At 38.2% G+C, this 14,462-nt stretch overlaps 1 protein-coding gene across 1 annotated transcript in view; it reads left to right on the top strand.

Annotated features, from left to right (window-relative positions):
• Positions 1 to 14,462, top strand: part of SGCZ (sarcoglycan zeta) — a 226,539-nt gene that overhangs the window by 153,656 nt on the left and 58,421 nt on the right. The window contains exon 4 of the mRNA XM_043555381.1: positions 7,849 to 7,971. Coding sequence (XP_043411316.1) covers positions 7,849 to 7,971 — 123 coding nt within the window. The remainder of the gene's footprint in view (positions 1 to 7,848; positions 7,972 to 14,462) is intronic.

The raw sequence follows: 14,462 nt of genomic DNA on the forward strand, positions 1-14,462 counted from the left end.
GCGCTAATGATTTGTATATTGTGCATGTGTGGTGGGGCAGTGTTTCATAAAGGTGGAAGGTTTCTAACTTCTAATTAATAAAGATAAGCGTGCAGAGAGGGAGAGAGAGAGGGAGAAGAATACATGGAAACCTAAAGAAGTAAACAGAGAAAGAGTAAGAACAATGAACGGAGAAAATTCAGAGTTTAAGAACTCCTCAGCCTGGGTGGGGCGGATGAGTTATTTATTGATTCATATAATAGGCAAGCCCAGGGCTAGACTAGTTTGTCTCATGGGATCCAGCCTTTAAGCAATAGTTTCAGGCATGTCTCTCTGTCCTTCTCATTCTCCTTCTTACCTTCTCCCTGCCCACCTCCTCCCCCCCTGCCCCCGCCATTTTCACTGATTGGCTGAATTCTCAGGCCGACTTTTTCCACATAGGGGTATAGCTAGCCTTAAAAGATTAAGTTTATATCATGCTCTGGGTCTGTGATCTGGAAAGAAGATTGTGCCTCTTTTTCAAATCATAAAACAAAATCAGGAGAGTGTTTGGGTCATGTGCTTGTGTATGAATTAATTGTTTTGGTTGAAGAGAACTGAACAACTTCTAGACAGAGAGTCAGCACCCTCCTCCTGCCCCCATAGATTGATCGTGGGGAGCATATTATCAGTAAAGGAGACTGAGGAGTAGTGGCATAAAAAAGATAGTCCCTCCAACAGTAATCCAGGAATTATTCATTGAAACCATTGTGGCATACAATTTAGGAACTCAGATTGGCAAAAATTACAAAGTCTGATAACACTGAATGTTGGCAGTGATGTGGAGCTACAGGAACTCTCCTATTCTATTGGTGGGAATGTAAATTGATACAACAGTCTGAAAAGTAACTTTTTATTATCCAGTAAATTTGAAGTACATTCTCTATGATTCAGCCATTTCACACCAACACAAAAGCTCTGGAATTGCTTGAGTATAGAAGGAGACTTGTAGGAAAATTTTTATAGCGTCCTTGTTACTGATTCAGATATTCTAGAAACCTATAAGATCACCAGTGGAAAGTAGATCCCTAACTGGGATATCCATATAATAGACTATAGCAGTGAAGGTGAATAAACCAGAACCAATGTATCAAAAGAGATGAATCTCATAAGCCTAATGTGTGAAAAAGCCTAGTCACTGAAAAATAGAAGTAATATAAAGCTGTGTGTTTGTGTATGCATTTATGTGTGTGTGTGCGTGTGTGTGTGTGTGTGTGTGTGTGTGTATTGCAAAACTGAGAGAAATGTTTTAAGGATACATACGTTCAGTAGTAAAGTTACAAAATGGAAGTGGTGAGAACTCATTTCCGAATAATGCTGACATGCAGAGTTCCCGTAGGGTGAAGGTACATGTGATTAAGAAAAGATGATGCTACTGTCGGTGGGAATGCGAACTGGTGCAGCTACTCTGGAAAACAGTGTGGAGGTTCCTCAAAAAATTAAAAATAGATCTACCCTATGACCCAGCAATAGCACTGCTAGGAATTTACCCAAGGGATACAGGAGTGCTGATGCATAGGGGCACTTGTACCCCAATGTTTCTAGCAGCACTTTCAATAATAGCCAAATTATTCAAAGAGCCTAAATGTCCATCAACTGATGAATGGATAAAGAAATTGTGGTTTATATACACAATGGAATACTACTTGGCAACGAAAAAGAATGAAATATGGCCTTTTGTGGCAATGTGGATAGAACTGGAGAGAGTTATGCTAAGTGAAATAAGTCATACAGAGAAAGGACAGATACCATATGTTTTCACTCTTAATGTAGATCCTGTGAAACTTAACAGAAGACCAAAAAAAAAAAAAAACCAGAAAAGATGATGCTAAAGGCTTCACTTCACTAGCTATTGAGTGGTTTCTCCAGCCACATGGTGGGAAATATTATGTGTGCAAGTTTTATATGTATGAGGTTTTCATAACTTTTTTAAAAAGAAAGATTGAGTTTCTCAGGATCCACGTAAGAGTGAAAACATAACAGAAGACCATGGGGGAGGGGAAGAAAAAAAAAGGTTAGAGAGAGAGGAAGCCAAAACATAAGAGACTCTTAAAAACTGAGAATAAACTGAAGGTTGATGGGGGGTGGGAGGGAGAGAAGGGTGGGTGATGGGTATTGAGAAGGGCACCTGTTGGGATGAGCACTGGGTGTTGTATGGAAACCAATTTGACAATGAATTTCATATTTGAAAATTAATTGATTAATTAATTAAATAAAAGGAAGATGGAGAATAATAGTATGAGGTCATGGCTATGGTATAGATGGGTGAAGGAGTGATAAACAAGGCATAAAAATACAGAGTGTGCGGGGCGCCTGAGTGGCGCAGTCGGTTAAGCGTCCGACTTCAGCCAGGTCACGATCTCGCGGTCCGTGAGTTCGAGCCCCGCGTCAGGCTCAGGGCTGATGGCTCAGAGCCTGGAGCCTGTTTCTGATCCTGTGTCTCCCTCTCTCTCTGCCCCTCCCCCGTTCATGCTCTGTCTCTCTCTGTCCCAAAAATAAATAAACGTTGAAAAAAAAAAAAAATACAGAGTGTGGAAAGGAGTGGAATGCACTTCAGTTTAAAAACAAACATTTTTTAAAAGGTTTTTATTCAAATCCCAGATAGTTAACATACAATGTAATATTAATTTCAGGTGTACGGTATAGCGATTTGACAATTCCATACATCACGTGGTGCTCGCCATGACAGTGCACTCCTTAGTCACCTATTTCACCCGTCCCCACCCCCAATGTCCCCTCTGGTAACCACCAGTTTATACTCTATAGTCAAGAGTCTGTTTCTTGGTTTGCAGCCCCCAACCATCCCTCTCTCTCTTCCCCTTTGCTCATTTGTTTTGTAAAAAACAAACTTTTATTGAGGAATTACTGTATACAAAGCACTGGTCTAGATACAGGATGGTAGGAAGCCCCAGGTAGGGATACAAGGGTGAATGCAACCTCAGGGCTCATATAGCTACCTTATTTGCCAGAGAAACAATGGTTATTCCAATTCTGAAACAGAAATCAGTTCCTATGGTTGGGGGCTAGGTTGTAGGGGTGCGAGGAGAGGGGTGGTGTGCTAATCTCAGACAGGATCCAATGTAGATTGCAATTGCCAAAGGCCCTGGAGCCCTTGTTCCGAGATCAGCCTCCCACCCTGGCCCCTATGATCTTTCCCTCATTCTGCTTCTCCTTCTCCCCCCAAGTACACTCATAGTACACTTTCTGCAGGCGAGTTTCTAATGACATACATTGTATAGAGTAAAATATAGTGCTCATTTATATTTATACTTCACGAAAGCAGCTTCTTTTGTTTTGTTTCAGCCTTTTTTTTTTTTTTTTGGCCCATGATAATTCCAAAACAGGAATTTGAGAACTCTGGATTTAGTTGACTGTATTGACTCTTGCTTTTGTTTTTCTTGTGGGAATTTCTAATCTTTTAATTATACTCTTCTTCAAGACCTTGAAAATATTGGCAACACATAAAATCAGAGTTATATAGGAAGAAAGATCCATCACGATATGCTTGAGGAAAACACACCAGAGATAATTAGATATATCCATTTTTATCTTTGCCTTGTTTTCTTTAAATTAGGACTAACTAGTACCAAGAGGCCCTATGGAAATATATTGTTTGAGCTCCTGTAGAGGTTTTTATTGGAGAAAATTTTCTAATTTGTGTGTTTGACTGATTTAATGTAGAAAATGCAAAAACAGTAGATAAATTACTGGAGCCTCTCTATTTGTCAGCAAATATGCCTTTGGCTGCTGACTGTGTCTTAAGAAATGTGAATGTTCCAAAAAGGCAATGGAGCCATCTCTGAGGAGAGCAAGAAATTAGCTTTGCTGTTACTTTTCTTTATTTGCTTTTAAAGAATATATACAGAACGTTAAGTGAACTAGAGAAAATATTTGGAAATATATTTAATACTTCAGTCCTTTTGTGGAATCTATTATTTTGCTTACATGGTTTCTCCCTTTTCCTGCTAATTCTCTTTACTTTTTTTTTTATTTTTTTTAACATTTATTTATTTTTGAGACAGAGAGAGACAGAGCATGAACGGGGGAGGGGCAGAGAGAGAGGGAGACACAGAATCGGAAGCAGGCTCCAGGCTCTGAGCCATCAGCCCAGAGCCCGACGCGGGGCTCGAACTCATGGACCGCGAGATCGTGACCTGAGCTGAAGTTGGACGCTCAACTGACTGAACCACCCAGGCGCCCCTTCTCTTTACTTATTTTATCCCTGACTGTTCTTTGTTTGATTTTTTTTTTAATTTTTTTTTCAACGTTTATTTATTTTTGGGACAGAGAGAGACAGAGCATGAACGGGGGAGGGGCAGAGAGAGAGGGAGACCCAGAATCGGAAACAGGCTCCAGGCTCTGAGCCATCAGCCCAGAGCCCGACGCGGGGCTCGAACTCCCGGACTGCGAGATCGTGACCTGGCTGAAGTCGGACGCTTAACCGACTGCGCCACCCAGGCGCCCCTGTTCTTTGTTTGATTTTGCAGTTGCTAACAGAAACTTTCTCAGCTGTTCTTAAGGAAACATTTAGTCTTGAGACTTTAGTTAGCAAGTTAGTGTTTAAGGTGACTAGTAAAATATAGAACTGTCTGGATCATCCCATGCCACATGACCTATTTGCTAAGGAATCAGAGCTCCTTATCCAGAGTCATTCAGGCATATTGCTTTCCTGCAACTCGGGAAGCATTGATGGTTGGGAAGAAAATGGAACTGAGCATTTACCTAGCTCCTCTGAACAACTGGATCCGAGTTGACCTAGCCTTACAAATATGTGAAGCCAGGAATGTGGAAAACAGAGTAAGACAACGCAAAACATGTTATGATATAATAAATTCAGCTTCATCTCGCCTAATAAATTAACTTGAAACATAAATATTCACAGTGATGCACTATGTGTCTAATTGCATGCATTACTGTCTGCTATTTGTAGAAAAGGAAAGCAATGTACAACAGCACAATATATTCAAAATTGTTTTCTGATTTAAAATATTTACTGTCAAGTATTGCTAATTGCTTGCAAATATGCCTTCTGAAATGTTAGTAATATGTTGAATAAAGTGTAGTCTGCAGTATTAATTTATATGTCTATTTTTAGTTGAATGATTTTGCATGCATTTATTTATGGCCTAGATGCATTTTTTAATTCCAGGTGTGCATATATTTTCTTACTAGCTTATTGCTTTTGCTTATTTAAATTTATTGAATTAAGATTTCAACTCACTTTGCCATATCCAGATTCTCCACGTGTATTTCTACTAGTTTATGTGACACTCAATATAGCATGCTTATGTTAATAAAGTATCTTACATTTAATGACATCAAATGTTATGCCAAGAAAAGTCTTATCAACTTGTGTCTATATGGGGCACGTGTATGTATGGTGTGTAAAATATATATTATATACACATAGTGATATAAATCACTTCAATGTCATTAAAATCACTGATATATTTTGTGGATCAATTCACCCAATAATTATGCATATTTGAAGAAAGCAATGTAATATACATGTTAAGGTTTTATGTGTATAATATCTAGAATATCTTTCAGGCAGTTCGGATTTAGGTTATGTCTGAGTGCCTTGAAGACAGATTGAGACACAGAGGCCTCAAAACTTAGAAGTCACATTTATCAACCCATCCAGCCCCAAGCACGCTTTTTTGAACATCACCCAGTTGGGTTACTATGGTTTAAAGATTAAAAGCACAATACAGGAAGGTTAGACCATGATTAGAAGAAGACACACTCCACTGAATACAGGCTGCTAAATAATGTTTGCCAGATCAAAGGCAAAGACTGTTACCAAGGACAATAGGTCTCCCGTGGTTCCAATATTGCCATTAAATTTCATTTAAAAAAGTGCTTTGCTTAAAAAAATATATATAACAGACATTGAAATACAATTCATGCTGTTTGGGTCTTGACATACTGCAAGGTTAACGTCAGATTTATCTTACTTAGCATTGTCATAAAAAGTTGAAGCTTTTTAAAATTTCTATGTGGACCTGAAAACATGTAGGTGTAGTTTCTTATATTAAAAGAAAAATATACGTCTTGTTTTCAGAGAAATTATCCCACAAGTCATCAGGGTTTGTAATTAATGTTTTCCTCTTATTAAGTGCCCCTCAGAAGCTATGGTGGTGGGAAGGTATAAGATACTAAAGCCCATGGGCTAGGACTGGCAACAAGGCCGAGGTGGGGCTGAGGGCCAAGGAAAGGGAAAGAAAGTTTACGTCTGGTATTCATTCACCTATCCAACTTCCTACCCTAAGCACCTCTAGAAATCAGACCCAAGTTTAAATTTGGAGGATATTTTGGAATACGAAGATGATCTCATGTTTTGAATTCCGGGGGGTTGCATATCAAACAAATTATGGTAAAACATTGTCTTAGTCTGCTATAACAAAAACCCATAGAGTGGGTGGTTTAAACAACAGACAGTTGCTTCTCACAGTATTCCAGGCTAGGAATTCCAACAGCAAGCCACTAGCATAGCCAGCATCTGGTGAGAGGCTGCTTCCTGGTCTGCAGATACCAGCTTCTCACCGCGTCCACACTCAGCAGACTCCAAAGAGAGAAAAAGGCAAACCTTGTATGGCCACTAATCTTATTCCTGAGGGCTCCACCGTCATGACCTAATTACCTCTCATAGATGGCCTTTGAGGTATAAGTTGGCCTAATACCATCTCATTGTGGGCTTGGATGTCAATAGAAGAATTTTGGGCAGACACAAACAAGCAGTCCGTAGTATATGGAAAGCAAATGAAAAGAGGTATGAGCAAACGTGATGTGCCTAGGTCCGTGATTGGGCTGGGTTGTATCTGACAAGAGTTTCTGATGTAGATAGCAGAGGAGAGATACTCCGGATCTTACAGGAGGGGAAGGTATATCATATGCCAAATGTGTTATGCCAAAAGAAATAAATAGATATTATGGAAATAGCAATTCCTCACCCTCTGACCAGTTTGATACTCTTATTGAAGCCCTTCAAACTTACAAATTGATTATGTATTCCGAATATGGAAGCTGTCTTCATGGTTTGTAGATGGATTAATATGCAAAATTGCCCAGTATCAGAAACAGATTTCCAATACTATGATGTAACTATATTTAATACTATATTTTAATAAATCAAGAAAACTTTTGATGAGAAAATACATTGGGGAGCACTAAAAACATATATATGTGTGTGTATATATATGCATATATGTATTTATATTTGCAAGATTAACTATAAAATGCATTCACGTTCAGTGACAGTAAAGGGTGAACAAAGTTCAATATTAAAATCTGTGAAATGTAGAGTAGCTAACGGTTCACAACTGAGTAATGCTTTATAAGTACCTTGCCATGTACCAAGCACAGGCACTATTGTCTGCTTGCAGAGAGAACAGGGGAGTAATTCAGTCCATAAGTATTTATTGAGCAACCGGCATGTGCCAGGTATAATGCCGCATGTTCAGGCTACAACCAAGAACAAAGTAGACGTCATCTCTCCTTGTGCATATGTAAAGGTTTTTGGTTTGTTTGGGTTTGTTGTTGTTGTTGTTTTGTTTTTTAGTTAGCTAAGGCTACAAACCTTGTTAGGACTATGCAAGCATTTAGAGGTCAGACGTATGCCCAGCCATCCTAGCCCAGCAAACCCAACCAAATTAGAGAGCCTACTGGAAGGGAAAACAATTTCAAAATATTAATTCAGGTATAAAATGTACTGCAGAGACAAAAAAAAAACCCTAATATATCTATTTCTCCTCTTTTTTTCTAAAAAAAATACATGTTAATGGTTTCCTACATGCCAGTTTCATTTTTAAACCTTTCCTCTGACCATAGGAGCTGACGCTGTGGAAGCTCAGTGTAAGAGATTTGAAGTGAGAGCGAGTGAAGATGGCAGGGTGCTGTTCTCTGCAGATGAAGATGAGATTACCATTGGGGCTGAAAAGCTGAAAGTTACAGGTACTGTAGCTTGAGGTCTTGGAACATTGTTTACTTCTCGAAAGAACATGCAACTGAACAAGAGCTACGTCATAAGATGTACGATTCCCATGCCTCACACTGAGTTCGCATCATAACATGATCTCCCACCGTTTGATTTTCCAGTAGTCTTCAACTAGAAGGCACTGGTTGTGGTACCAGAAGACAAGTAAACATTGGCCTCAGTGACATAGAAGTACAGCTGCACGTCCTAGGCGTCCTAGGTGGATGGAATAGGATAGGCAGAGCAAAGTGGGTCAGGATGGTGGAAGACAGCCTAGAATTCAGACACTGAGAAAAGCTAACTAAAGGTGATAGACATGTAAGATTCAGAGGTATTATTTAAAAGTGAAAGACATGCAAAGAAGACCTAAAATGCAAATATCGATGGTAGACTGAAGTAGGGGAAAGGTTATGAGTAAACTAAATTCTTTTCTTTAGATCTTGTAATTACTCTCAAAAGCACCAAGAAATAATGTTATCCACATATTATTTAGAAGTTATTAAAGTCATTATTCTAATGTTAGGGCTATTAAAGTCAATCACCAACCGAAATTAAAAAGCAAACAAAACCAGAAATCAAAATTAAAAGCAAAGCTGGGAGTGAGGAAGGATTTTATGAAGACTGTTTTAAGCATAATCTTTTTGAATCACTTGATTTGCCATCATAATTTGTATTGTTTTGATAACATATTTAAGAAATACCCAAAGAGGCCTACATTTAAAAAAATGAGATAAGTTGGCCTAGTCTTTCCCAAATTTGAGTTTGGGAATAGCTCGTGGGATATCTGTCCTATTTAGGTCCTACTGAGCCCTGTGGGCCATGTGAGAACACTTAGCATGGGAATTGGTCTCTGCTCTCAGGCTGTTTGGGTTGAATTCTGCCTCTACCGTTCAATATTGAAATAAACTGTATGCCTCCCATTTTCCTTCATCTAAGTGACTGAAATGATAACGATAACTTTAGTGGTCAAATTACACCGGTGTATGTGTGCACACTTATGTGTACTTATAGGTGTTTAGAATATTTTCATCACATAATGAAGATATTGTATAGGTTAGCATGTTCTATTTATCAATAAAGACAATATTAATATTGTTAATGTTGCAGGCATGAGGGCCTGTGTGTATTGCAAGAAAGGTATACTATTAAATGGCACTGAAATTCAACAAAAAGATAGTTTAATGGGGATCTTCACTGGGTCTCCATGGCTTGGGTCACATCCTGCCACCACCCACCCGTTCCGTCTCCCAAAGCGTCCTTTCTCTCATGGGATGTTCCACTTAGCGGGAGGCTGCGCCATCAGGTTGGTGTTTGGAGTATTCCCCAAATTGCCCAAATGCCTCCTCTCCTTTTCTTTCTTCAGACTGCTTGGAGAGGTCAGGAAAAGAAGCCCCCACCGCAGGAAAAAATTGACCTTCCTAAGCCCTGAGTGTGTGTGTGTGGGGGGGGGGTGCGTGGAGGGGGATCAGGGAACAAAACACGAAGCACGAGCGTTTTGATTGGCACAGAGCACAGACAAATAGGACAGGACATTGACTTTAGGGCCCTCAATGCTAACATTTGAATTGCTGGTTGATGGGAAAGTGGGAAGACGGGGTAGAAACACACTCAGGGGGATCAAGTAGATGTGATTTCAGTATGTAACACTCTTTGAACTTTGCTGGTGCCTACTGGTTATCAGCTTTAATCTTGGGATAGCTTTTTAGGCTATTTCACACTCACCTAAAAAGTATCTTATCCATATTCAGATATTCCCATGGAGTACTTTGCATTTGTAAGTGACAGGAAGTTCTTGAGCTTTTGACAGCTTTTATGAACTCATGGAATTTTAACTTTCTCTGATCTTTGTGCTAACTTGACTTGTCTCATAACAGTTGCAATGAAATGCTGTCTTCACAAAATTTGACTCATTAACTAGTTTTTAAATTTTTCTTTGAGGTACATGGGTACTCACCTTTATTTTCCTCTTTTTCTTGGTAGGCTGGCTGTCATCCTTGGATTAAGTGGAATTATTAAGTTAGTAAATTAGAAAGTCAGTGGAGAAAGTGCTCCCTGAAAAATCGAAGTTTTTCTGCTTGTCAATTAACTGCTTTCAGATAGTCAGCTCTGCTGATTTAATCTCTCTCTTTCTCTCTCTCTCTGTCTCTCTTTATCCCCCGCCCTGCGCACCATATATATGTGAATGTATGCATGTGATGGAATATATGGTATGTAGATATATGTGGATGTATAGATGGATAAATACATATGTCTCATTCCGGCTTTCTTGTTCCATTTCCTTCTGTCTCAAACATATATACATCACTTTGAGTTTATTCTTTGAACTATTTGTGATTGATTTTTATTATTCAGTTATTTCAGAAAATGAATCAGTGTTATAGTGGAGGTCTGTATCATGTATTCCAGAAGATCCTAAATAATAAAATAATATAATTTTGAGGTCATGACTGCAGAATCCAGGCAGAAATTTCTGTAAGGGTTTGAAGCATAACACTTAAGATGAGGGAATGAGAACGCCTGTAACAAGTAACCCCAATTTCTAACCTGATGTCGATATAGAAGAGGCTCCCCCTTATTAACAAAGAAATGGTAAGTTGAGGAGTGTTTTCATTTGATTGGAATCCACCCCCCACCCCGCCTCCCCAGGAAGCAGTCACATTTCTGTTTCCTCCCAGATGAGCCCACACACCCACAGACACAAACATACACACATTCACACACCCTCTCAAATTCCTGCTAGGTCCTTTCTCCCTTACCAGAATATTGAATATTCACTTTACAGTGGCTTTATTCGTTGCTGTGATACTTCTAAAATAAAGGAAAACAGAGATATCAAAGGCAAATATGACTTAGAATTTCATATACTTAGAGGGGAAAATTGTGCACAGTGCAACATACAATTTAAAGGCATAGGGATTGATTAGAAACTCATATATCCTTTAAACCAGTGCTTGAATCATTTGACAAATAACACTACAAAGAGACACTGACTCCAGGGTGCTTCATATAAATTAGGTAGCTGTGCTGACAAGACTTCAAAGTTCCATGTGACAAGAGATCTGTGTGAGGTTGATTCCAGAATTTTAAATTTGTGGCACAAAATTTTCTACTTAAGCAATATCTGTTGGAATTACAATAGATTCTTTCTGGCTTCATACTTTATGAGCAGTGGCATTTCATACATGGACTTCTCTTTCAGGATGACAGAAATGGATGAATTTATTTAGACAACGTGTCTATACACCTGAGGCAAAATCACTTATGACTGAAATTATTCACAGATCTAGTGTAACTCAGGATATTTACAGTTACTCTACTTAGAAAGTAGCAGGAATTTACCTCAGACATTCAAAGACTCCTAGGGTGCAGGGGGATAGAATAAAATCACCAGTGGTTACCTGAAGAAGGAACATGCCTCATTACCCCATCACCCTGATAAACAACCATGTGCTTAAAATTTGGAATTGTTTATTCTTGATACCGAATGACTTGCCCCAGAATAGCTTGCTTAAATCTTAATAGGAAGATGCTTCTATGACCTTAATATGCCCTCTCTACATCACTAAATATATTGGAGTGTTACACTTTAGACCACATGTGCATACTTGAAAACTTCATTTTCATTTAGCGTTCCCTAACATTGCTCAAACATCTTACTTACTGCAATTATCTTTTGAGACCAGGTAAACAAATAAAAAATATAAACCTTTACACTTAGAAGACTCTTAAATTTAGGGCTTTCAGGTAGAATCAATCACCTGCAATTTGCACGTTCATTGGTATTCCAAGTAGTATATTAACTTAGAAAACAAAGTGCAAGTGTATGTCCTTTGACTTTTGAAAGTGAAAACTTTAGCTGCGTGGAATACCTTCACGTTAAATTAAATGCTGTTAGTTGGATTTAGACCTCTCCGTTTGGTTTATGAGAGAAAAGTGGACAATAGCTAAATGTGTAAGGAGAAAGGATATCTCATTTTTTTTTCAGGCAGTAGAAATTAAAACTGGCAATCTGAAAGAATAGTGGATCCCATCCCAGAATCCACCCTGTGCCCTAATGTTTGCTTGAAAAGCCAAGAATATATCGTTCCTTCATCCCTGTTCTAACTGAATGGTTGGACAGATAGACAAGCTCAAATGCTTGTTTGATGACAGAAGAAAGGGTTTTCTGAAGAGCAGTCTTTTAGATGCAACACCATGTTTCGGGGTGGTAATCAATATTTTCTGGTTTGTTTTTATTAGTTAGTCTTCTACATCCTTGTTCTTGTCTGTTAAATTGGCACGCTGTGAGGAGGTCAACCTTGGAATCAAGCTTTCTATTAGGGAGGACCATTGTTCCCCAAGTTGTCCAAATGCCAAGAGTGTGGTAACACACTGCCAGCAGGATGGAGCTGCGTGGTTTGAATAGCACCAGAAGAAACGTGATTAGACCGGGTGCTGAGAAACGTAATGTTCAATTTTCTCAGGTGTGGCATTTCAAGTCTGTGGACTTGGGTAAATCACTCACCTCCGTTTTCAAATTGCCTTTTAAAGACACCGAGGATACAGATTTTAGAGACGCTAAAGATGAGTACCATTCTATTTCCGCCCCCCCTCCCAAATCTTCAGGTGACAAAGGATTACAGGTTTCAAGGTATATAAATAATGAACCATGCCATCCTCAAACAATAAGCCCTGAGCACCTTACCGACAGTCCTTTCCATGACTTATTTTATTTTTCCAAGCTGTCATTTACATGTCTCCTACTTTAATTAAAGCAAAACTTATTGAAAATATAATTGTGTAATAGAAATCTTAAGAAAGTTGTAAAAGAGGACAACTCCTTTATAAATAAGGTCAGAGAGTGGGGGGCTTGAATCAACATCTTTGTGTATTGGTTTTACATTTTCCCACTGATATTTAAATTTCTTCCCATAGCTATGCGTCTTAAATCCACAAAATATCCCAAAGATATAATTTATCCTGCCACTGTGTAAATGACTAGTCTGGTTTCTTATATATTGTGATGACATTCTAAAAATACATTACTTATAGAATATGGTCTACTAGAATTGCCTGCAGTTTCATTGTTTCTTTGCTGGCTGTCAATCAGGAGCGGGTATTTGCTTCTGAAGGTGACCCATATTCCTCCTCACGCTTTCCAAGCATCTTGCCTCTAAGAACACTGGGTGAGTCCCTCTCATGATTCAAATCCCTCTAACTTTCCCTCCCCTTGAATCTCTCTTATTTCTTCTGCCTACAGCTGGAAAAAGATTATCTGCTTTTCATAGCTCATATGATTGCATTGCCTTATTACATTATCCAGATACCTAGATAATCCAGGATAATCTCCCTATTTTAAGGTCATTGATTAGTAACCCTAATTACATCTGTGGAATCCCTTTGTCATGTAATGTATTCACAGGCTGCACGGTTTAGGATGTGAATATCCTGGGTAGGGGGAGTCCATATTCTGCCTGCCATACTATGCAAATTATTGAAACTCTCTAAGCCTTTTTTTTTCTTTTTATGCTAAATTTTTATTTCACTGTTATGCAGCTGCATAAGTATAAATATGTGTTCAATAAACACTAATTATGACATCCATATGGAATTTCTTAGGGAAAATAAGACTGCAGATACTTTCTTGCCTTATTGCACACATTTTAACAAACTTTTCAGCTGTTGTAAATTTATGGCTGGGAGTACTACCAAGGAGCACCTTTTACAATCCCAGGAGACTGACCAAATAGAACACAGGAGAATTTCTACTAGCTCACTGGATAGGTTTACAACAACAAATTAATGACATGAATGTAACCTTAAGTAGCCTCTACTCATCCAAAATGCAAAAACATATTTGGCAAAAATGGTAATAATACTATACAAAACATACATGAACATATTGTTTGGAAACAAGCACAGAGTTGTGCTTTGAAAGAAACTAGACAGTTAAAAAGCAAAGGTTGTAAATCATGACTTGTTTAGATGTCTGAATTCAGAAAGATTGGGTTATGACAGCCTCCACACACAGATATGAATTATAAATGTTAAAATCACTTTTGAATTTCTAGGCCTTTTTTTTTTCATCTTCAAAGGAGCATTATGAGAAACACCCAACCCATAGGATTTGGGTGAAGGTAAAAGACACATATGAAAATCTCTTAAGACCAATCCTGATACAAATTTGGTATTTAATAAATATCACCATGTAAAAATTTTTAAATATCATTACTGTTTTCCTCATTTGCTTACTTTTTAAAAATAAATACTTACAAAAACTAAAAGACATCAGATAATGGGTGAAGGAAAAAAAAAGAGTGGTAAAAATACATGAAGTGAAAACTTGTATATTCAATATTAGAAATGGGAAATTGTATACTTTACTGGATTTGCATACATATTTGAAGACTTCTAGACAAAATGCAAAAAGAAGGATAGAAGATAGATAAGTTATATTAGTTATATTCTCAAAATGTTCATTTCTCTCATT

Source organism: Prionailurus bengalensis, chromosome B1, assembly GCF_016509475.1.
Source record: "Prionailurus bengalensis isolate Pbe53 chromosome B1, Fcat_Pben_1.1_paternal_pri, whole genome shotgun sequence".
NCBI classification, from domain to species: Eukaryota; Metazoa; Chordata; class Mammalia; order Carnivora; family Felidae; genus Prionailurus; species Prionailurus bengalensis.